This window comes from Scylla paramamosain, chromosome 16 (genome assembly GCF_035594125.1).
Source record: "Scylla paramamosain isolate STU-SP2022 chromosome 16, ASM3559412v1, whole genome shotgun sequence".
NCBI lineage: Eukaryota > Metazoa > Arthropoda > Malacostraca > Decapoda > Portunidae > Scylla > Scylla paramamosain.
This window is the reverse complement of record NC_087166.1, coordinates 1527501-1552733: the sequence shown is the minus strand read 5'-3', so window position 1 is coordinate 1552733 and position 25233 is coordinate 1527501. Positions and strand designations below refer to the sequence as shown.

Genomic DNA, 25233 nt, shown 5'->3' with positions numbered 1-25233 from the left:
TTTGTTTGTCTGTGTCATGAATTAGGGTATAATGTAGGAAAAATTAGCTGTGTTGGATGAAATATCTTTGCGTATCACTCTTTCAATCTTTATTAGCGTTTTTTTTTCTTTTTTTCTTTTTTTTTTTGGCACGGTTTTATTTCTGTTACTTTTCTGTGGGGTATTTCTGGTCACATTACTTCACTTGCTCGTTGCCTGTCATTATAGTCACTCGTGTTGCCCAATCTTGCCATTACACTCAGAAATGAAGGCCATTATTTCCACTCTCACATTTATTGTTCACATTATTCAACTCATCCCAGACACCACCACCACCACCACCACCACCACCACCAGACACTATCACATCACACCATCACACTCTCTTTGATCTGCTAAGTCTCCTCATGCCGCTCAACTTTTTATTTCACCACACACACACACACACACACACACACACACACACACACACACACCACAACACACACACACACACACACACACACACACACACACACACACACACACACACACACACACACACACACACACACACACACACACACACACACACACACACACACACACACACACACACACACACACACAACTCATCTCCATCATCACCAGAGCCACATTACGAAAATCTGGCAGACATCCTCTTACCCTCCCTCCCTGTATACTCTCTCTCTCTCTCTCTCTCTCTCTCTCTCTCTCTCTCTCTCTCTCTCTCTCTCTCTCTCTCTCCTCTCTCTCTCTCTCTCTCTCTCTCTCTCTCTCTCTCGCTCTCGCTCTCGCTCTCGCCCTCCCACTCCCCAAAAATTTCAATCTGATAAGTAGGGTTGCGCCTCACATTGCCTTGAACAGAACAACGACTTCTCTTACTAAGATGAGTTTTGGCTGGAAGACGAGCCGACGAGCTTCCCCTATTCCCTCCCTACCTTTAGTCTCTCTTTCTCTCTCTCTCTCTCTCTCTCTCTCTCTCTCTCTGTCTCTCTTTCTCTCTCTCTGTTTCTCGTCGTCCTCCTCCGTCTTTTTTCTCTCTTTAGTTCGAAATATTGTTTTTTTTTCTTTTTTTCATTCTTTTTTTTTTTTTTTGCGGGCGGGGGGCGGTATAATATGTGGACTTGTTTTTGTGTATGAGCGTCTCTCTCTCTCCTCTCTCTCTCTCTCTCTCTCTCTCTCTCTCTCTCTCTCTCTCTCTCTCTCTCTCTCTCTCTCTCTCTCTCTCTCTCTCTCTCTCTCTCTCTCTCTCTCTCTCTCTCATGGAAGGTCCTCCCCTTATCTCCTTTCATCTCTCCTCCCCTTTTCCTTGTTCTCCTCCCCCTTCTCTCGTCCTCTTCTCCTGTCTCCTTCCATTTTCTGATTCTTTCCCCATTGCTCTCCCCTCGCCCTTTTCTCTTTCTCTCTACCCTCCCTCCTCCCTCCTCTTCCTCCTCTTCCTCCTCCTTTCTCTTCTCTCCCTTTTTGTTCCCCCTTCTTTTCCATTCATCATTTCCCCTTGCTTTAAATTTTATAATGGAAATTAGGCCACTTCACTGAGCCTCTCCCCTCGCCTCTCACTCCAGCCCCTCCCTCTCTCGTGCTCTTACTCTCTCCCCTCTCTCTCTTCCCCTCCCTCCCTCCCTCCTCCTCTCCCCATGACATACACTTCAGTGGATATTAACTGATGAGTCTCAAGGATATTTCATTTAAATTTGAAATCTCTGGGGTCTTCCTTTAGCCGAGGTGGAGGAGTAATATTAGATGAGCGATAGTGAAGACTTCAGATTTCAGGCTCTAGATCCACCTCATAGGGCGTCATTGGCGGGTTACGGAGGGAGATGAGTAGTGGTGGTGGTGGTGGTGGTGGTGGTGGTGGTGATGGTGGTGGTGGTGTGGATGGTACAGTGCCTGGGTTAATATTGAGTGGCTTGGTGTTAATGTTGAATTCTTGTGTTCTTTTTAGTACCTATTAGTGTTGTGGGTTCATGAGTGTCTTGGCGTTAGTGTTGAAGTGACGGGAATTTCTAGTGTTTTTTCTTTGTGGTATTATGTCTTGTTGTGTCAGAGACGTGAGGTAACTTACTAGATTTGTTCTGTGCACCTTATTTTTCTTTTGTCTTGCTCATCATTGTTTAAATAGCTTACTAAATTATTCCTTCTTTATTCCTTTTTTTTTTTAAATTTCCACGCGAGTACTGTCTTTATCATGAACCCATATTAAACAGAAACCTTAACTCCATGCAGCTTTTCACACCCATTGCGATAAATTTTCAGCCTTTTATTCTCTTTTATACTTCTGAAACTGGACTTTTGACATTCTGAGCTCCCATCCGTGCTCAAGGCAATGCTAAGAGTACATCCCTTGAAAGAAACTCATGACACTGCTGGAAATGTTGTATGGAAATTATCAGCTTAATATACTTACCATAATCTTACCGAGGTGCCAGGCCCTTACAGACGTTGGCAACCTTGGAATGCCACACCTCTCTCTCTCTCTCTTTCTCTCTCTCTCTCTCACACTCTGTCAACTGTAAATGTCCAGCCTTGTTTCCATTTCCCATTATTACCTGCTGTTGTTTATTCTTTACGTTCATTTGCCCTGCCTGTCCCAAGTTTCCGTTCAGGGTGATTCTTGGCAGTAAAGGAAGGTACATGAAAAGTATATTCCTTTACTACCAATAAGAGAATCATCCCGGACGGAGGACTTGAGGTAGACGGGACACCTGAACACAAAGGATAAAATAAACAGCAACAGATAACTTAACTCTTATGATGTTGTTTTTTCTTAACCTATACTATGTGATGTGATGTAAGAGATGCAGGGTAGCAAAGGCGAAGGCTCCGCCCCCACACACAGCGGCTTGATAGTGTTCACCAACGTACCGCAACCAATTCAATTAAACCCTTCATTAGTTAATATGTGCACCTCGTAACCTTGAGCCTTTGTGTGTGTGTGTGTGTGTGTGTGTGTGTGTGTGTGTGTGTGTGTGTGTGTGTGTGTGTGTGTGTGTGTGTGTGTGTGTTTGCAAAATGTCGTGAGGTCATGAGGATTTTCATTCTTGTGTGTGTGTGTATGTGTTGTGTGTGTGCATTTATCGTGCATATTTTATCCGAGTTGATGGCCATTTGTCTTCATGTTTTTCCCTGAAGTATTTTGTGTTGCCTTGCTGCATTTTTTCCCTCGATTCTCTTGAAGAAAAACACGACAGCTGCTTTATTTTTATGTCAACACTTCCTTACTTTTTATCTCTTCTCCTCCGCTTTACTCGTCCTGCCTTCCTTTCGCCTTTTTTCCGCCTGTGTACCCCATGTTTTCTTTCCTTTGTTGTTATCTCTTGGTTAACCTCTTTATCTTCTTCCTTGTCCTCCTTCTCTGCCTAGTTTCTCCTCCTCCTCTTCTTCCTCCTCCTCCTCCTCCACACATTACTCTCTGGACGGTCTGCGCTCTCATAATGTTCCACTCAGGCGTAAAGTATTCGTAAAAATTCGAAATAAATATGGCGAATTTGTTTAGAATACAGAATGTGACTTTTCAGCTTGTGTTCTTCGATATTTTGGCTCTGATTAATCCTGCGGGCGTGGGGGGGAGGAGGGGGGGTGACGGAGGAGCCGCCGCCTCTGTTGCTGCTTCCATCGAGATTTATTAAGGAATTGTAAGGAAAGGGTATGATAGATGGATATTATTGGAAATGGTGTAAAATCAATGGAATATATTTTTTTTCCCTAGTGGAGTGTTTGATCAGGAAATAATGAGGGGATTGAGATACTTCTTGCCCACCCATGTATTTTATTGATTTTTTCTGTTTATTTCCTCTCATGCATAAAGTAAATTGCATTCTTTTCTCGTGGGTAATATCATAGTCTCGGATTGTTACTGTCCCCACACATGAAATTTAATTGTCTTATGTACACATTCTAATACAAAGAGTAGAAATATTTGTTTTCTGTGCCATAAATCTCTAGGACTATTTTTTTTTCTTTTTTTTATAATATGACTGATCAATGACTGGAGATTTTCATTTATATGTCTTGCATTATAGGTATCGCCCAATTATCCTAAAAAAAAAAAAAAATCTTAAAATGGTGGTGTCATTTTATAGATTTGCTATTTGACAGTTTTTTTTATTATTATTATTATTATTATTATTATTTTTATAAGTAGAATTGAAATCAACTGATGTGTTCACTCATCAATTCATTCATTAATCTTCTTATTAGTGTGTCTTAATATCCCATAAAACTATCCTCAAATATTGATGTTATTTACTACCGAGTGTCTATTTGCCGTTTTTAATTTCACACACAAACATGAAGTCAACTCTTTATCACAATATAGTTATAGCATGGGCATGTGTTGAGGTGGAGGCATGGAGGGAGGGAGGCTGTGTGGCGCACTAATGCCGTGACCTCAAACCCTGGGAGGACCTTCGAAACCTGCCGGGTGTCAAAGAGTGGAGAAGTAACGCTCTCCTGTTCTCTATCAGGGTTATTTGACCTTTGCTGGTTAGTGGAGTGGGAAAGGTTTTCAATTTCCATTATTGAGAGAGAGAGAGAGAGAGAGAGAGAGAGAGAGAGAGAGAGAGAGAGAGAGAGAGAGAGAGAGAGAGAGAGAGAGAGAGAGAGAGAGAGAGAGAGCATGTGTGTGTGAGTGTGTGCGTGCGGGGGTCAGGTGTCGTGATGTTGACTGTGTCTTATCTGTCTCCCTCAGCTGCTTTCGGTCATACGTTCCCCTCTTGGTGGGAGACTGTAATGGATAATGAAGAAATGACGTTCATGATTGCCGGTAATGTAACATCTACACATTTTAGTTCACCCATAGATACAATTTTTTTGAAGTTAACTCGAGAGGCAATCCTTTTTTTCCTTAACATCGAATACTGGAGGTCAGACCCATAGACTTTTCCCCCTTCCTCGAGAATTATTAGATTTTTTTTTTTATTCTGATTAGTGATTTTAAGCAGAAGTATAAAAGAAAATCAGGTCTTGTGTTGCAATGATAAAAAATGCGTTGATGGAAGTATGGATGAAAATAACGGCGTTCCATGTTGTTTTTTTTTTTTTTTTTGTGTGTGTGGTTGGGGTTTATGATGTATAATCCCTACTATTGCTTATTTTCTCCTTGCGTTATTTTTTTTTCTTTTTAAGCCTTTATAGACAAGTGTGATTAGGTCATCGTTTACTTGTCACCTGCCTTCTGTGGCCGTCCAATCAGGTACATTCCATTCACGAAAACTCCATAAAATTTTCTACTCAAAATGACAACACCTATGGCAAAATTCCCTAACCCAACGTAACTCAAGCTAACCTTACTTTGCCTTCCTTGAATTTACCTTGTCTTACCCTATATCAGTTTATCTTACCTTGGTTTACCTTGCCTTACATCACATTCCCACCCCTTCCCTTTCCATCCCTTCCCTTCCATTTCCTTTTCTCTTTCCTTACCTTGCTTTGCCATACTTCACCTTACCTTTCCTCACCTTAGCTCACTTCACCTCACCTCTCTTCTTTTCACCTCACTTATCTCATGTAGCCTACCTAACCCAGCATAACATAATTCATCATAGAGAAGAAAATAAATTAATAAAAAAAAGTCTTAATGTGGAATGTATATCAAAGAACTTTACCTGATTCGAAACTTCCCGTGTACAGTGGAGGTGAGCTGTACCTTCAACCAGTGAGCCTTAATGGAGACATCAGAGCACCAGCGGCCGTGTTTCCTGTGCTTCCTTTGTCCCCTCCAGATCTTTATTATCTGTCACTTTTTCCCCACTCCTCATCATCCACATCACCAGAGGTTTCACGAGGACGCCCTTGTAATAACCATAAATTGCGTCCCCCCTTGCTTTTTTTCCCTTCATTACCTCCAGTTCGTGTTTGAAGGCAAGAGGTCAGTGTGGTGGTTGCGTGTTCATATGGGTGTTGGTTTATTTTTATTTCATTTTCCTCTCCACGTGATTTTGGTGTTTTTTTCCGTCATAATGTTCTTGCTGAGCCTTAATGTTGATATTCCGTTTGGGGCGTGACGGAAAAGGGTGGTTTGGTGAGGCGGGGGTCGGGGAGGAATAGCGCTGGTCGTGTGTGTGTGTGTGTGTGTGACCGGCTTTTTTTTTTCTCTCTCTCTCTATACCCAGGTGATATCTGTTTTCGAAACCCCATGTAAGTTTGATTATTTATGAAGCGCAATGTGAAGGGAGCCGACACTGTAACCTATAAAGAGAAATTGTGAAATATTATGATGTTTAAGTTTCATGCAGAGAGAGAGAGAGAGAGAGAGAGAGAGAGAGAGAGAGAGAGAGAGAGAGAGAGAGAGAGAGAGAGAGAGAGAGAGAGAGAGTTGTACCTATAGTATTTATTTGTTTATTTATTTACTTGCTTATTTTCTTCGTTTTTTTACGTGATTAACAAGAGAAAGTGAAGAACGGGCTCTGACGCGCACACAAATGTACTCAGCTGTGTGTGTGTGTGTGTGTGTGTGTGTGTGTGTGTGTGTGTGTGTGTGTGTGTGTGTGTGTGTGTGTGTGTGTGTGTGTGCGTGCGTGTGTGTGCGTGTGTGCGTGTCGGCCACTGTGGGCCCATTTGTCTTGTAAGGAAACAATTAAGGACCGACCCGACTGACCACCAAAAATGATCCATTGATTCGACGTGGCAACATTTCAATATAAAGACGCGCAGGCAACAAGGGCATAAGTGCTTCTTGCTGCTACACCACAAAAATAAACAGATAAACAGCAATAAACCTAAGCATATATGTATAAGGACCCGATCAAACTTACAAGCCCAGTGAAGTCTAGAACACACCCCACAATCTTATATTATGATTTAGTTACACCTATAACTATATGAGGGATGCTTAGTGGCGGCGTGGAGGGTGAGGCGGAGGAGGGATACGGCCTTAGTGTCGCAGGGAAGGCGTGGCGGCCGCTCACCACCACAAGATATTAGATTAGAATACATCGGCGTCCTTATGCATTGGCGGATCCGTAAGTCTGCGTGGCCGCCTTCCTTCCCCCCTCCTCCCCTCCTTCCTCTTGCCTTCTGTGTTTTCCTCTCTCTCCATTCTTTCTTTCTCTTTATCTGTTCTTATTGTTTCTATATTCTCATTTATCTGTCTCTTCAACTTATCTTTTCTGTTCTTCCGTCTCCTCCTTTCTCTTCTTTCCGGTCTTTCTTTCATTCTCTCCATCTGTTAGCTCTTCTTTTTAGTTCAGTCCACATCTTTTCTTTCTTTCTTTTCCCTTTTTTCTTCTGCTTTTTCCTTTTTCCTTGTTCTTCCTTTTTTTCCGTGTATATTTTCTTTTTCTTTCGTTCTTGATTAAATCCCTTTTCCTCTTCCCGCCCAATCTTCTTATTTCTCTGTATCTCTCTTCTCTTCCTCCCTTTCCTCTCCCCAGTGTCTCCCTCTCCCCTCCGTTTCTTCCCCTCCATTGGTCTCGTCTCAGAACAGAGGGAAATGATAAACAATTGGGTTATGTGCGTGTCATTTTCCAGATAAATTTGTGTTCACCTCTTGTCTATCCATCTCTGGTTTGTGTCAGTGTGTCTTCTTCCTTTGGGGAGATAAAACTAAGAATGTGTTATCCAATTTTTTCTTTTTTTTTATGAATTGTTGTTGTTTTCTTTGCTTTACTTTTGTCTTGTTTCTTTATTGAGTCATTGTATATTTTCTTCGTTTTCTTTTTTTTTCGTTTGTATATCTCTCTTTCATCTTTTCTTAATTGTGTTTTATTATTTTCTCTTCTCCTTCCCCTTCTCTTCCTTCTTTTCTTTCTTTCTTTCTTTCTTTCTTTCTTTTGTTCTTCCCTCTTTCAATCGTCTCATCTTTTATTTCCCTTTTCTATTGTTTTCTTGTGTGTTCATATGTTTGGTGTATTTTTTTGCATCTTTCTTTTCCTTCCCCTCCAAAATATTTATTCATATCTTTTCCCTCTATTTCCTCTGTTCCTTTATTCCTGTCTTTCCTTCATCCTTCCTTCGCCCTTCCCTTCCATCTCTTTTCTCCATTCCTTTTCCTCCCATCTCTCCTTCCTTCCTCTCTCTCCTTCCCTCCCATCTCCCTCTTCCGCTGCTTTTTCCCCATCTTTCCAACTCCTATTCTCTCTCCTTCCCTTCCATCCCTCCTTCATTGCTTTCCTCCCACTTTTCTCCCTCCTTCATTTCTCCTTTCCTCCTCCATCCCTTCCCTTCCATCTTTTCTCCCTTATTCCTCTCTTCTTCTCTCTTCCATCACTACCATCCTATCTTTCCTTCCTTCTTCCTCTCTCCATCCTTCCCATCTCCCTTCATCCCTACCCTCCAATCTTACTTCTTCCTCACCCTTCTTCCTCTCTGCCTTCCCATCTTTCCTACCTCCTCCCTCTCTCCTTCCCAACTCATCTCCGTCCTGTACTCCTCCCCTCCCATCTTCCCTCCTTCCTGCCCTCCCTCTTCGTTGCTGCCCTCCCATCTCCCTCCCTCCTTCCCTCCCCATCAGAACACATCACGACCTCCAGCGATTGATCACGAGAACGATTAACCGAGGATGCTATCGACCGCCTCCGACACATCCCTTGCATGTGTTTCCATATATGATATTTTAGGGGATAATCTCATGGCTGTGTGTTGTGTGAAAGCCAGTCGACGCTCCTACGTTTTCTTTCGTAAACTGGTGACCTTTTTCACTAATCTGGAGTGTTTTGTTGTTGTTGTTTTTTTTTCGTTATCTTTTTGGTTTATTTATTTTTATTTGTTTATTTATTTTTTATTTATTTATTTTTTTTATTTTTTATTCTGTAGGGATTGGGAAGTGGGCCTTTTCTATATAACGTTTTGCTGTCCTAAAGCAGGTCAGTGTCCCTCGTACAGAAAAATAAATTAATAAATAAATCTAATACAATGATTTCTATTGCTTCTTTCACTTTTTATTTGCAATCAAGGTAAAAAATATATACTACAGAGACTACTTAAAAATGGTATTTAAAATAGTCATACATAATTTTCTGACACTAAGTAATCAAAGTAATATTGTTATTAATCTCTTATTTTGCCTGTTATTTTGTATCCCTAATCAAGTGGGAAAAAAAATAAATGCTTAAAGAATATCATAAAATAAATCCTTTGGAGGAAAAAATGTAATATACTGATTTTCCTTCTCATCGTCTCTCATTCCTCCCATATTCTATCAGTTTCCTCTCTTTCCTCTCCTCCCTTCATTCCCAAGCTACTGTCTATCTCCCTCTCCCTCTCTCTCCTTCCCTCCCTCCCTCCGTCCCCTTCTACTTTTCCCTCATTTCCTCCCATTTTGGCCCCGCGTCCCCGAGATGGAAGGAAACAGCTGGTGTGACACTGTTGCGATCTTTTCCTCGCTGCCACACATATATACATTAAGGTTTCCAGCGTGTATCTATACTCGTACGTGTTGCGTGTGTGTGTGTGTGTGTGTGTGTTACTGTTGATTTACTATTTTTTTTATATTTTGACATGTTTAAAGACAGGTAATCTTATTTTTGATTACTTATTTTTTTTCCTACTGCTTCGTTATTCCTTGGTTACTATTTCATCTCTTCTTATGTTCCCTTTAGTTTAATATTTCCCTCTTGTTTTTCCTCTAAAGGTATAATGACGCCCATTTAGCCATGCTTCTATATAGGGTACTAGACATGAGTCCGTCGTATCAATTTTTTTTTCCTATTGTCACTTTATTTCCTGATTTTTATTTCTCCTCATGTTTCCTTTAGTTAGATAATTCCCTCTTTTTTTTCATATAAAGGAATAATGGTAAATTTCAAGCCATGCTCCTATAAAAGGCATTGTATATAGGTCCTATCATATCTCCTATTTCCTAGTGCTACTTACTCACTGATTACTGCACTATTTTACCTCCTCTTATGTTTCCTCTTCTTTCCCTATCAAGTTATAATAGTGACCTTTAAAGTACACCTGCTATAAAGCCCATCGTAACACTTCACTTGGGCGTAATTAGCAGAGTTTCCCAGGTGGGACCCTTGCGCTAGGTGTCCCTGTGGTGGGTCTCCTTCAGCGTGATGGACGGGGGTCTCTGTGCCCCGCGCCGCCCCACACGTATAATCCGCGACAAGGAATTTAGAGCCCGGACTCCCGTAGTGGGAAACAACAACTTGCACGATGAAATATGAATACTAAATTTTCCCCGAGTCACAAAAAAAGCAGTTAAAAGAAAATTTTTCATCCGAGGTGCCATTATTTTAATGCTTAATCCTGCAGCTTAGGTTTTGTCCTACCTCCTTTCCTTCCTCCTCCTTTTCCTCTTCCTGATACTCATTTTTTGTGTTCTCTTTTTCTTTTTGTTTCTATCTTTTCTAATCTTTTTTTCTTCCTGCTTTTTCAACCATCATTAATATTATCACCATTATCATCGTCTTCTTCTTCGTCTTCTTCTTTTTCTCTCCCTTCTACATATTCCTCCGCCTTTCTTTTCTCCCACCCTCGTTCCGTTCGTCTCTCCCTCTTCCTGTTTTCCTTCCTTTCTCCCAGCCTCCCTCCTTACCTTCCAGCCTTCCTTCCAATCCCCCTTCCTCTCTCCCAATCTCCCGCTTCATCCTTCCCTCTCTCCCACCATCCCTTCCTTCCTTCCTTCCTTCCTATCAGTCTGTCACCCTCCCACCTTTCTCCTTTCCTCTCTTCCTACCTTCCTTCCTACCTACCTTCCTTCCTTCTAACCTTCCCCCTTTCCTTCCTTCCTTCATTCCTTCCATCCGTTTTACCTACCTCTTCTTTCCTCCCTCCCTCTCTCCCCTCCCTTCCTTCCTTCACTTCTCCCTTCCTTCCTTCCTTCCTTCCTTCCTCCCTTTCTTCCCACATAAGTGTTGTCAGGCTGGTGTGATGAATTTATGTGGGCGTGGGACAAGCTGTTCCCGTGAAGCTGGTTACTGGCGTGAGGCGGGACTGTGCTGAGGCTGTGGAGGAAATGCGGGTCTGAAACAAGTCTAGATATTTTTGAGATTCTGTGATCGAATGAAAATATGGTAGCGCTGGTTTGTTTGGTTTGTTTCCATTGTGTTACTGAGGTCCTGCTATGGGGTTTTATTTTTATGGGTAATTAATGTTCTGTTTTGTGGTGTCTTTGTGTAACTGATGTGACGCTTTGTACTCGATGTTTAGCTGTGACGGAACGTAAGAGGATAGCGGAAGCTCAAGATCTCAATGAGTCTACACGTGGCAGTTCCTGTATAAAGCATGTATGTCTTTGTCTGCACACACCAATCATACCAATCCATAAATTTATCTAATCTTCTTTTAAAAAGTCAACATTTTAAGTCAACATCGACAACGTGATTACCACTCACTTGTTTTTCCAGTCATCTATACCTCTATTTGTGAACCAGTTGTTTCGTATCTTTTTAATATAGTAGATCGTTATCAAGCACACACTCTGAGGATTTCGTTGAATTTTTTTTTTCTTTAACTTCATATATGAAAACATGAAAACTTGCATTTGCATGGAGATGCACAGGTGTCAACGGCAGATATTCAAGGAATATGGAAATTTTTACGTGTTCATTAGCATTAACACCTGAGTGAGAGGCACAGCAAGCACCTGAAACACTACTTGTCTTTCTAGACATTCCCTTTTTCAACATGACTTCAGGCAGTGCTTACTTTGATATTATAGTTAAGCTCCTTCACTCCGCTCACCTGGACGCCGCCACGAACCATCTACATTATAGACTCTTTACATGGCCTGAGTGTGTATCGTTTTTATTTCGTCTGTGTGCTTTTATTTTTCTTTATTTACAGATTCTACAGAATTATGATATTTGTGCTACTGCAATTTTTTTCCTAAGGTAAACCGTAGATATATTTCCACTTCAAGGCTCAATTTCCATCATAGAAAATAAGTCGTTTCAGTTACATAGAGTGACTAATCAGCTCAAGCCTTCCTTTTACTTGGGGATTTCATTGACGCCGCCACACCAGCAGCAGCAAAGAGAGAGTCGTCCTCTAGTTAATTTAACGCTCTGAGAGGGACCCCCGCCGTGCTCACCTGTACCAGAAGCAATGCAGAACGTTCCCTTCCGCGCCCTGAAAAAGACAGCCTGAATGAGACGAGATAGCAGATCAAACAAACTTTTGCTGGACCCTGTGGTCTTCCAGGAATTGCAACAATCAGCCCTTCCGGGAAGAACCTGGAGTGACGGACCCTTGGAAAAAAAAAAAAAAAAGTGGGATCGCGCGACGTACTACGGTATGTTGGTTTGGCCACACCGAGCCACACTCACGCCCCGACAAGGCTGTTTATGCCACACCCGCTCCTATTTTCAGGCATCAGCGTTCCTCGGCATGAAGGTGCAGCCCCGTAATGCAGCGAGCATGATGAGCCGAACCTCTCATGGGCGGTCTCGGTCGCTGGCCGCTTCCTGCACGCCCGCTGCCCTGCACAAACACTCCCTGCCGCTCACACCCGCGGGCGACTCCCCAAGGAAACTCCTCCGTCGATTGATTCATCAAGAGCTATGGAGGTCCAGCGGCGAGATCAAAGCAGCCATTATCCGGCAGGACGCGTGACATTGGTGTTGAGCCGCGGCGGACTCTTCCCTGCCCGGCCCGCCACCAAAACCCACCCACTCCCCGCCCCGCGTCCTGCACGCTGAGGATAAAAGGCCTTCACTATGGGCCCCGCAGGCTGTCCCTTTATATTCCACCTGGGTGTCGCTGAAGGCTGCCCCGCCCCGGGCTGCCGAGCTGTGTATGATTCCGAAAATCGTGATATACTAAAAAGGCCTCATTCTGACACGCCCACGCCAATTATCTTCGCACGGCCTCACCGATCGCGAGATGGAAAAATAATCCTTGACTTCTATTTTTTTTTCTTGTCTTATGTATTCTGTGCACGAAAGCACTGGAGAAAGTATCTCAGGGGTCGCCTCACAACACGTGCACGCCTTGCTCTTTGTATATGAACTTAAATATCACCATCCTAGCGTAGGTATAAATAAATTAATTCGGATAATTTTATAATACCCAGCATGAGAACATAGGAACATAAGAGAAGGTGGAGGGAGGTAGGCCTACACGTGGTAGTTCCTATGTAAAATATATCCACCTATCATCCCCATCCATAAATTTATCTAATCTTTTAAAGCTACCTATTGATTCGGCACTAACAACCCGATTACTGAGTCTACTCCGGTGATTCTCTCTCTCTCTCTCTCTCTCTCTCTCTCTCTCTCTCTCTCTCTCTCTCTCTCTCTCTCTCTCTCTCTCTCTCTCTCTCTCTCTCTCTCTCTCTCTCTCTCTCTCTCTCTCTCTCTCTCGAATCCAACGAAAAAAAATAATACAAACACAAACCGTGAGACACAAACATCGATATTTTGTGTTGCCGTTGATTCATGAGTCTCGGTCCGTCAGCCTCGTACCCTGTGCGGAGGTTGTGTTTTGTGTGTGTGTGTGTGTGTGTGTGTGTGTGTGTGTGTGTGTGTGTGCTGGAGTGGAGATGTATGCTTTTTTTCTTTTCTTTGTTTTTGTTTTTTCGTTTAATATATAATTCACCTTTCGTTCATCAAACCTTTTTCATTCAGACGTGTTTTAAGATCTTTACTTTTTTTACTTTTACTTTCATCATTTCTGTTCACTGTTGTCATTTAATTCTGTGGTTATAGTTAAGTTTCGTCATTCCCATTTTTTCTAGCGTTTTTTTTTTTCAATCTTCTTCATTCTTCATTGTAATCATTTTGGCTTTCTGTTCTCATACACTTCCATGCATATATGTTTTTTTTTTATTCTGGGCCTTCAAATTTTCCTTCTTTTTCTCGTATCTTCCCTACTTTCACTCCTAATAACTTGTGTTATTTAGACAATTTAATCCTCCATCTATATTTCTTTTAATTTTTCTACTCCCGTGTCTTTTCTACCCTTTCATCTTACTATCCTTTCATCCCTTCCCATCGTCTCCCTAAGCCACGCACTAATTCACAGAAACATGACAGGACTCTTTACTGTCTCCGATTTTCCGGTGTTCAAATGAGGATAATTTACCTCACGGAGACCAGGTGGGAAAGGTGACGGGGCTGGAATACCTGTCCCTCCCTATTGTTCACGACTACACACCTGTCCGCCTCCAGCCTCTCCTCCACAAGTACCTGTTCCCCATATCTGTTGAGGCTGCGGTAGGCACAAGACAGGACTGAAGAGAAGTTTGATCGTATGGCGTAAGTTCTCAGGTAAATTTCCCTTCACGAATACTTCACCTGTAATATTTCCCTCAAAATAAACCGTTTCCCCATAGTAAATTAGGTTAGGGTAGGTTAGGTTAAGGGAATTTGTCACGGGCTGGAATGATTTGGAGTGAAACTTTTCTGGAGGTTAGGTTAGGTTAGGGAAATTTATCATGGGATGGAATGATCACGGGTAAAACTTTGGTAGAGGATCATCGTGGGTAGAATTTCCGTACAAGCATTTCCATCCACCTAGACTTACAAAAACGTGATGGTCTGATTCGTGTGTCTTTGTGTCGTGTACAGCGGCACACGAGGCAACAGATGACTCAATACTGCTGCACCCACGCTCTGTCTTATGCTGACCTTCAGTGCCTGGGCTGTGTGTCACTCAACTCGTATCTCTTGTTTGCGTCTTGACAGTTCAGTTTTATTTTACTTTCTTTTTTTTCTTCTTGAATAAATGCTTTTCTGTGTGTAACTTGTATGCGCTGCTCCTCCCGCGTCTTTTTGTGTAAGGACGTAAGTGACGGCTTGATAATGAGTATTCGTCATCTTCCTTGCGGTGGAAGGATAATTCTTCAAAGTAAACATGATGGGAATATACGTATAATGATTGCAATGATGAATATCCCAATCATACTCTGGTGTCTTCTTGAAGTTGTTTGATTTTTCAATAAAAAATCAAATGGCTATAAATTTTTGCTTGAACTAAACGTGTCGCTTTACTGACGGAAGCTGTCAAAGTAAACTGCAGATACTGTTGTTGTTATTATTATTATTATATTTTTGTTGGTGTTTCTTGTTACTGTTATTATTATTATTATTATTATTATTATTATTATTATTATTATTATTATTATTATTATTATTATTATTGTTGTTGTAGTTATTATTATTACTATTATTATTATTATTATTTTTATTATTATTATTATTATTATTATTATTATTATTATTATTATTATTATTATTATTGTTATTATTATTATTATTGTGCAGTGCAATCAGTTGATGGCAGTTTCACCTTTTAGTTTAAGTAATGAAACGATAATTACTTAAACCTGAAGGTCCACACACCTGCCAGCACTACTTACTAGGCCTCAGTGGCGGGCCTCAGGAGGGGAGACTCGAGGCAGCAGCAACAGCAGCAGGAGAAGGAGGAGGAGGAGGAGGAGGAGGAGGAGGAGGAGGAGGAGGAGGAGGAGCAGCAGTAGACTTAAAGATAATAAGATTTCTCATGGCCTGTCTTCCTGCTGGCTTAAGGCTCAGCGATTTCCATAACAGCAAAGGGAAAAGTTCTGAAAATCGACACAGCAATTTTCATGTAAATGCACGTCTGGGCGAGGAGCGTCTCCTTATAAAGTTCTCAAGTCACCGCCTCCGTCAGCCGCGCCGCCGCTTGACCTGCTAAAACTTGGTCACTTTGAATAAGAATTTTTTGGGATATATTTTTTCCCAGTATGTTTTGCCCTCGCCGGGTGCAGGAGGGAGAAGGAATGTGCCTTTAACTTTAAGGAAATGCTCCGGGAATGTTTAGCCGGAAGGTACGCACGCCGGGTACTGGTATGTATGTGTCGAGGGGGAATAATACGTGCAGGTGTGTTATCGACGTGTGTCCTCAGAGGCAAGTGAGCGGGGCGGCCACGTCAGGGATGCAGGGACGTGTGTTGAGGGACGTGTTCCCTGCCAGTGACCGCAGCCCAGAGGAGACAGAGGGAGAGAGAGAGAGAGAGAGAGAGAGAGAGAGAGAGAGAGAGAGAGAGAGAGAGAGAGAGAGAGAGAGAGAGAGAGAGAGAGAGAGAGAGAGAGAGAGAGAGAGAGAGAGAGAAGCTCAACACGGAAAACAACAGAAATGAAGGATTAGGGAAGTGTTTTTTTTTTGTGTGTGTGTGTGTGTGTGTGTGTGTGTGTGTGTGTGTGTGTGTGTGTGTGTGTGTGTGTGTGTGTGTGTGTGTGTGTGTGTGTGTGTGTTTACGAGTATGTGTGTGAGTTTCTTACATCTTACAAGAACCAAGGTACTCAATAACGTCCACACACTTACGTAAGGCTAAATTTCTAAATATGTTCGCTTTTACCTATGTAGTGTGGATTTATTTTTGCATATGGCTACCAAGTGTTATAATATGAACTGTATATTGCCTTGCTGCAGCTACGAATATCTGGGAGGCAGTGTTGCTTGTCTTGAGTCCCATCTTGATAACATTCATGAGTACTTTATGAGCTCACAGGGTACAGACAGACGCCCAAAAAAGGAAGTCTCGCATTGTTACAGATCCAGCGCCATGAATCAATTGTCATGTGTCTGTAAGGAACACTGAATAATGGGATGGGAAAGCAAGTTAAGAGAGTGAGGGAGAAAGCACAGTGACCCCTATACTTATTGGGCGTAGTGAAGCAGTGTTAAGTAGAGTGAGTGTGGCACAGCTCGGAATCCAGTGCATGGCAGGGCACGGCGGGATGGAGGTGCTCGTCTGGCTCAGCGCTGGCAGCTACAACCGGTGGGCGTCCTCGCTAGTCAAGGAGCTGCTCCTTTGCAAACTTCCTGACAGCCGCCCCGCCTCTTACTGGTGGCAGAGAGGTAAATCATACTGCGGGGGCGAGGCAGCCACGTGAATTAGTCCTCGTATGTACTGCCTCTTTCCCTCCTTCCTCCTCCCTCCCTCAGCCTGAAGTTTGCAAGGTCAATGAGATGGAGAGAAAGTAGAGTGTAGCGGGGAACAGCTGTAAGAGAAACAGAGGCAAATAGAGGAAAAGACCAAGAAAAAACTCAGCGAAAAACCTATTTTGCTCCGCTCTCTGCCTCCTGTGTTTCTTCAGATGCCAGCTCGCAAGATTAGCAGGATGAAGACGCGAGACGTATTGAATGAGACGTAAACAGAGGCGACGAGCTGGCTGGGGAGAAAAACTGGAATCATTTGGTATTTCTGTGTATCAGTGAAGGAGACGATAAACAGAAGAGGCTGTTTGCTCACATATGTTATTAGGGGAGTGTTTGCAAGAAGCCAGATCATTCACTCAGGTCATATAAGGTGTACAAGATCGTTATTTTTTTTTTTTTTATGATTCTTCAATGGAAAATAAAGCCAGTTGCATAATGCAAAGTGGATTTTTTCTCTTAGAATTTTCTTTTAGAATTAAATATTTGGAATATTAAAGTATGTTCATATGCAATGAATCTCTCTCTCTCTCTCTCTCTCTCTCTCTCTCTCTCTCTCTCTCTCTCTCTCTCTCTCTCTCTCTCTCTCTCTGTCTCTCTCTCTCTCAGCTGATAAATAGACTAAAAATCAAACAGACGAGGCAAGGAAGGACAACGGAAACTCAACAAACAGACGTAGATGGCTATAAAATAATACTGAGAAAGACCTGGCGCTCCCTAAATAAGACCACGAGGCAGCAGGTCCCAGCGAGCCGAGCGGCGCTGCCAGCGGGACGGGACGGTGATGCCTCACCTGAAACCTGAGTCACCGACGGCAAACACAGGAACTCGCCTCAACACGACCCGAAACGCGCCGACGCCGAGCATAACCAAGTGGAAACAGGCGCGAGGACACGACCCCACACAGACGCGACGCCGTGTGCAGCTCAAGGAGGATCGAAAGGGAAAAAACAATAAGTGAATCTTCGTTTTCAAACCCCTTTCTGCCGTTCAACCTGACATGACCAAACGCGGCTCCCCTCCAGCGGGACCTCGCCGCTGGAAGGTCCGTGACGAGGCTCCTGCATACCTTGGCGGTTACCAGCGTTTGTTTTTGTTTCACTTGGACGCGACGGACAGTTCTTTGCTCTTCGGTGCCTCGCTGAGATAAAACTTCAAGGCACGTATGAGAGGGTTTTATTTCCTACCTCGGATATTTTTTTTTCTCTTTTTTTTTCGTGTTTTATGTTGCTTTAGTGCCGTGAGAAGAGCCGCTTTGTCGAGGGCATGATAACCGCGCCTTGCCCCAGCATGGGCGCCCCAGTGTGTCGCGTCGGGTAGTGTTTCCAGCGACTGACACCAAACCTTCCACTGGAGGAGCGCGCCGCCGCATTACCCACTGAGCAGTCCTTGTTACTAATCTATATCAGTCTATCTAGCTATTTATTTATCTATATATCTCTCTCTGTCTGTTCATCTATCTAATATATATATATATATATATATATATATATATATATATATATATATATATATATATATATATATATATATATATATATATATATATATATATATATATATATATATATATATATATATATATATATATATATATATATATATATATATATATATATATATATATTCTTTTTTTCTTTTTTCTTCCCTTTTTTTTTTTTTTGTTATGAGACAGTTGTCCATGGTGGTTGCGGTGTGATGGTGAGGGTGATGGTCACTTGTCGTCACCATTGTCAGTGTTGCGTTGCCATCGTTGTGCTCTTAGCGTTGTGTTGTTGGACAGACGAATCATGCGAAGGTTTCCTCCTTTTCTCATCATCAAAACGGCCTCAAGCTCGCTAGCCCCGCATGGGGACCTTGCCCCTCGCCGCCCCGCCCTTATCAATCCACCGTGAGTAAAGCCCTTAAAAGCCTCTGACAGGCTGGCCGTCCTTCGAAGAGGTTATGGTAACACTGAAGCCCCATCGACTAATACGCGCTGCCTCACCGTTTCCTGACTGGCAACGCTGAGGATAGCTGTTGACAGCTTAGCCATTCATTGACTCTCTGGCAACACTGACGGAGAAAAAATCTTGACAGTTCGGCCATTCATCAGTAGAGATCAGGACGACTTTGTTATGCTGGTGAATATTTGTTCTGCTAATTGAATGATCAACAGAGCAAGGTGCTTCTCTTTGCACTGTTCCTCCAGTGTGTGTGTGTGTGTGTGTGTGTGTGTGTGTGTGTGTGTGTGTGTGTGTGTGTGTGTGTGTGTGTGTGTGTAGAAATTTGGGTATGTATGTGTGTGCGTTACTGTGTTTGTCTATCTGTCTATCTGTATGCCGGTGAGCCTGCTTGTGTGTCTCTGTACCTGTTTGCGTGTCTGTCCCTGAGTCCCTCTGCATCTCTGAGTCTCATGCATCTCTGTGTAGACATGCACATACTTATGTGTGTGCATATATATATATATATATATATATATATATATATATATATATATATATATATATATATATATATATATATATATATATATATATATATATATATATATATGTGTGTGTGTGTGTGTGTGTGTGTGTGTGTGTGTGTGTGTATGTGTGTGTGTACGGCTGTGGATTCCCTCTTGTTCCTAAAATATGTTAAATAAAATCATATACACATAAAGTGGTCAGAAAGTTTTGCAAACCCACCATTCTGGGTGAGAAACAGACAAGGAGGCGGCCAGGCTGGAGGCAGCACACCTGGACAAGGCACAAAAAACTTATGACAAGGAGACAGGTAATGATCCACCACCGTGGGCGGCGTCCCTTCAGCGAGACACAATATTTCTCGGGGAGAATAAAGAGAACTTTCCCGTTGATGATGGACAGTTACCCTCGATGCCCCACTGTGCTCCTAATTTACCCAATGACCCATTTATCACACTAAATATTTTCCATCTTTTTTACGAGGCGTCTTATTGCACCGAGCAAGTTTGAGACTGTCGAGGGAATTCGTAAATCCTGCGGCGTGATGGATGGAAGTTTTACCCTTTTCTCTGTCTTTGTCTCTCTTTCTTGGTGAGCGGGACTGCGAGGGGCTCGGATGTATGAAATATGTGAGGCATCTCGTAGGTAACAAACACGTAATATCCTGCTGGTATAAGTGTGAAAAGTACTTAACGTGTCTTCTGTAGTTTTTCTTTGCTTCCTTGAGGTGCGTGAAGGTGAGTCCAGCATTCCTCACCTTCACCATGTCCTCCAAGACGTGTAATTTTTAACAGTTCGCGTCATGAACATCTTTAGCCTTCCAATTTCTCAATACGTGTGTATATTTAATCATAGCAATCGCCGAAAAATTATACTGAATTAGTACCTAAAGTTGTCCAGAATTTATATTTGTATATGTTGGTTTCACTACAAAAGAAAGTCGCGTAATATAACATTCAATCTAGTAACTTCCAGTATTAATTTGTGTCCACATATAAAACACTGGAAAATTAAATGCATTAGTAATTGTGGATTTGCAAAATGTTGTGGTTGTCATATGAATCTCATTATAAGAGAAATACGAGGTGGTTTTGTGGATGCTAATTCTTTCAGTGGTGTCAGTAATTCTTATCTTGATGTGGCGGAGCGGGGCAGTGCTAGAGAGGATAGAAGGGAACAGAATCATCCCCTTCTCTGCGCTACAAACACCGATACACTGTCACTGTCAACGAAAATGTAATATGGTCTCCTCAGTACACGCCATTGTATTGTTTTATAAGATGACATAATGGTTTTCTGAACGTTCCCCTTTCTCGCATCTCATTGTTATCCAGTCACACTGTTGACTCTTAAAATCAGATTCACAGTAAATCTTAGTCATTTTTATTTTCTTGTGCGCCTTCAGTATCCCCCTCCTTCCTCTTCTCTTCACCTCTGCCTAATATAAATCACACATCACTCCTTTTCTTCTTAATTTCTACTTGTGCTAATTTTTTTTCTCTTTCTTGTAGTCTGTGTTTGGATGTTATGGTTCTGTTATGTCCTTAGAATATTTTATTACAGTGAATGTGGTGATTGTAATGGTTGTGATAGTAATGGTGATCCTGGTGAGTGACGGTGGTAGTACTGGTAGTGATGGTGATGATGGCAGTAGTGATAGGGGATGGTGGCCAGTGATGGTGGTGACGGTAATGGTGAGTGATTATGATAATAGTCGTAGTGAACATGGTGATGATGGCAGTGGTGATAGAGGATGGTGGTGCTGTTGAGTGATAGTGATAGTATTGGTACTAGAGGATAATGGTGATGATGATGGTAGTGATGACAGGGGAATGGTGGTGACAGTAGTAGTTTTATTAGTAAGTGATGGTGGTGGTGGAGGGTGGTGGTGATGGTGGTTGAGGTAAGCATCGAAGACTGACAGTAATGCAGTGATACCAGTGCAGGTGACTCCCCCGTCACATCACTGAATTCTGACCGCCGCTATATTATCTGTTATTTAATTTTTCTATTCTAATTGCATAGGAAGTACGCATATATATGTATAATCATGTATTTAGATGAAGTATAAACGAGTTCCGGTAGTGGTAGTAGCATGTAGTAATAGTAATAGTAGTAGTAGTAGTGGTGGTGGTGATTATAGTAGTAATGGTGGTAGCAGCAGCAGCAGTAGCATTAATAGTAGTAGTAGTAGTAGTAGCAACAGTAGTAGTAGTAGTAGTAGTAGTAGTAGTAGTAGTAGTAGTAGTAGTAGTAGTAGTAATAGCAACAGCACCACCACCAGTAGAAGCAGCAGCAGCAGCAGTAGTAGTAGTAGTAGTAGTAGTAGTAGTAGTGTGTTGGTGGTGGTGGTGGTGGTGGTGGTGGTGGTGGCGTCCCTCAGGGCTGGTTTCTATCTGTTTGGCTGTTTTATCGTGTGTGTATCTGTCTGTCTGTCCGTCAGTCCGCCTGTCGGTGTGTTTGCACGGGCGCTGTGTGCTCAGATGGACGCTCTTTCCTCCTTGTCCGTCCATTTGATACATTGAGCACGACTTGCCTTTTCCTCTTCGTTATCCTTGGCCTTTTTTCTCTCGCTGTTACTTTTATTTTTGGTCCCAGTGAGGAGAGAGAGAGAGAGAGAGAGAGAGAGAGAGAGAGAGAGAGAGAGAGAGAGAGAGAGAGAGAGAGAGAGAGAGAGAGAGAGAGATCAAATAAGGACAAAAGAAGGGTGCTGATGAAAAGGAAAGAGGAAGAGTGATGAGAGGGACGAGTAGATTGATAGAATAAAGAATTAGAATACGAGAAAAATACAAAAAAATAAATGAAAGATAAAAAAGCAACAATATAAAAAGTATAGGTTATGCGAATGAAGGGAGAGAAAATAACGAATAAAGAATAATAAAGCAAAAACAACAAGCATTATATGAAAGGCATTCAAGGAGGGAATGAGAAGGCCAGGAGGACGAGGAGGAGGAGGAGGAGGAGGGGAATGAGAGGGCTATGATAAAGAGGGGTAAGAGCAGAGCATAATTGAAAGGTATGGATGAGGGGTGGAGGCAGAGAAGGGTGAGTAAAGAGTAAAAATGAAGAATGACAGTGTGGGTGAGATTGAGGGGATGTGTGGACAAGGGAAAGATATGGATGAGAAAAAGGAGAGGATGAAATAAAGAGTGAGAATGAGGGATGGAAGTGAGGGTGAGAGTGTGGTCCTGTGTTGCTCTATAGTCACTCTGCTGATGGAAAAGGTTTATTTGCATATAGGCTTATGTGGGCTTTATTAAATGTTTTCCTCGCTCGGGTTTACGTTCCTGTCTGCACGCACTTAATAGCAAGCCACTATTTATTAACAAAATTACGCATATCACTCAGTCGCGCACCGCCGCTGAATTTTAACTGGTATCTTTTTCATGGTGTTTGGAGCTTGTTAGTGTTTTGCAGATAGATTTCCTTAATGAGTAAAATAAAACTATATATTGATAAGATCACGTATATCTGTAATGTTCTCGAGTCAGGTTTTATCATCTCATTTCTCTTATTGATTTTGTAATGCGTTTGGTAAAATTAATTAAATATGGGAACTGGAGAACATAGAGAGCTCTTGAGCATTTAATTCTTTACAGATATCGAAAACTACACCTGTTTCGTGGAATTTGTGTTTCATGTTAGTCTTTGTAAGTAGTTTTCCTAAGAGAATAGAAGCAAACTTTATAGTAGAAAAAAATATAAGGCTTTTGGTACATTCATCATGTAAGGCTTTAATATAAGACTTCACGCATCTGTAAGTTAATTAATTATTTTCATTGATTTTGTATTTAATCTTTTTGTTACGATTTTTTTTCTAAATAAACTAAAACTCTTCAGATAACATAAGAAAATAGTAAAGCTTTGACCATAAGACCTCACACAGAGCTAAAATTACGCCTTTAAATGGCCTAAGCGCAGCCGTGGGGAGGAAAGGTGGGTGGGGAGACCTGTAGGGTGAGCTTGGGGTGGGGGGGTGGTGTCGGGGCGTCGCGTGAATGCAGCGCTCCCTCATTCATCATCCAGGGACCTTCTGGCAAACACTGACTTCCCGCTCTCAATACACATCCAGAACCTACGATATAAATACATATAATTTTGTTTTTTTTCTAGTAATTTTTTTCGGTCCGTCTCTGAGGCGCCGTTTATGCATCTGCCAGTTAAAAATGTCGATGTGTGAATGATCTCCGTAAGAAAAAGCACATCCTCCATCACTCGGCTGTTGGAGGCTGTGAACGGCCGGGGCTTTCTTTTTTTTTTTTTTTTTTTATGAGTGGAGGCCATAGAAGGAAGGGTGGAGACATGGGGGCGCCTCCTCCCTCAGGGCGTCGTGACACATCAGGTGGCGAGGGTATCATGATTACCACCACCACCATCACCATCGCCATTACTACTACAGCCACTGACACAACTTTCACCAGCTTTTGTCCCTAAGGCATTTATTTTTCCTCCTTTCTACGTGACCTGTCATTAAGCATCTTGGTAACAGTCAGTCCTAATGCTCAACTTTCTTTTTTTTTCATGTTTTGAATAATAATGCGATTTAACTGATCACCAAAACGGAAAACTGAAACCAAAAACAGTTTTAATATTAAGTGAAACAAATTAACATAGTATTTTCATGAAAAGTCCGTACATTGCCCTCGGACTGTACAGTAAAATATATAAAAGAACAAATAAACTAGTATCTCCTCAAAAGAAAGAACGCATTTTATTGACGACAGCCAGTTTGCAACGGTATAAGTTCCTGGAAATTTCCTCCTGTAATGGTTTTTCAGAAAGCCCCTGTTTACTTACATCCAATGACTAGTGATGTAAATGTAATATTAACAAAGTAATCAGCCTGGCAGCATCTCTATGACGCCATAAACGTGAATAGCAAGTTCGATCCACAGAAAGGCGATTACAAGGTGGACAGGAGAGTGAAAGATGCTGGGAGCGGAGGCAAGAGGCGGAGGGAGAGGAGGAAGAGGTAAGGGGAGGAGGAGCGAAGAGGTGAAGACAAGAGAGAAAGAAGGAAGGAGAGGGAAGTGGCTGCAGGGTGTGGGAAGGGAGAGCAGGAACCCTTCCCCCTGACCTGCTCCATCATGGTCAAACAAATGCGTTCAGTACTGCGTCACGTCTTGTCATCGGCCCATCACTTGATCATCGCCCGCTGACTGAGGCCTGCGCACGGATTTTTTTTTCTCGGCCTTTTTCCCGTACGCTCCTTTATTTTTTTTGTCTTCCCTTCCTCTCTCTCTCTCTCTCTCCTCTCTCTCTCTCTCTCTCTCTCTCTCCTCTCTCTCTCTCTCTCTCTGCTATATTTCCAGTCCATTTTTTTTTATTTTGCGTTGAGAGAAAAGAGCTACACGTATAATTTAATGCAATTTGGGGATACTTTGTTATTGGTGCGTGTAATATCTTGCTGGAAAATACGTCATCCATATTCAAAGTATAAACGTGAAGGGAAATCCATGAAATTCCGTAATGCTTTTCCTTCCGTTCAAAAAATTAAGTGTTATATCAAAAACGCAATTTTCCTGTATCACAAATCTTCTATTTTTATCTTAATCAGCACCAGTTCAGAAACGTGGAGTTGAAGGGAAATTATTGTATTTCAGTGTGCTTCTTTCTCTCTGTTCTTTTTATTTTCTTTTATTTTACATTTTTACACACCCAAAAATAAATAAAGTAATATTTTTTTTATTTTTACAGATTCTACGTTTATACATATATAGATATTTTCTGGAGAGAACACACAAAAAAAATATATATAAAACAATACCTTCGTTTCCTTTCATCTTTTTTTATACATATTCAGAATGAAAAAAAAAAATAAAAAAAAATAAAAAAAATGGCAATCCAGAGGCGAACATTCAATATACATAATGAATAAAAAAAAAAAAAACTCTTAAAAAAAAACTAAGTAGATGGAAGAAATTCAAAACACGTGGGTGTCCCCAGAAAACCACAAAGATTACCCCGTCCTCAAATGACAAGGGAGGATGCT

General features: G+C 41.9%; 1 protein-coding gene across 4 annotated transcripts in view; it reads left to right on the top strand.

The window, feature by feature from the left end:
* LOC135107884 (homeobox protein Hox-B2-like) overlaps nucleotides 1–25233 on the top strand; it is a 111918-nt gene that overhangs the window by 32281 nt on the left and 54404 nt on the right. For 2 of the 4 annotated variants that reach the window (XM_064018242.1, XM_064018243.1), the window contains exon 2: nucleotides 4673–4747. The exons of the other annotated variants lie outside the window; for them this stretch is intronic. In XM_064018242.1, coding sequence (XP_063874312.1) covers nucleotides 4673–4747 — 75 coding nt within the window. The remainder of the gene's footprint in view (nucleotides 1–4672; nucleotides 4748–25233) is intronic. 4 annotated transcript variants of the gene reach the window in all.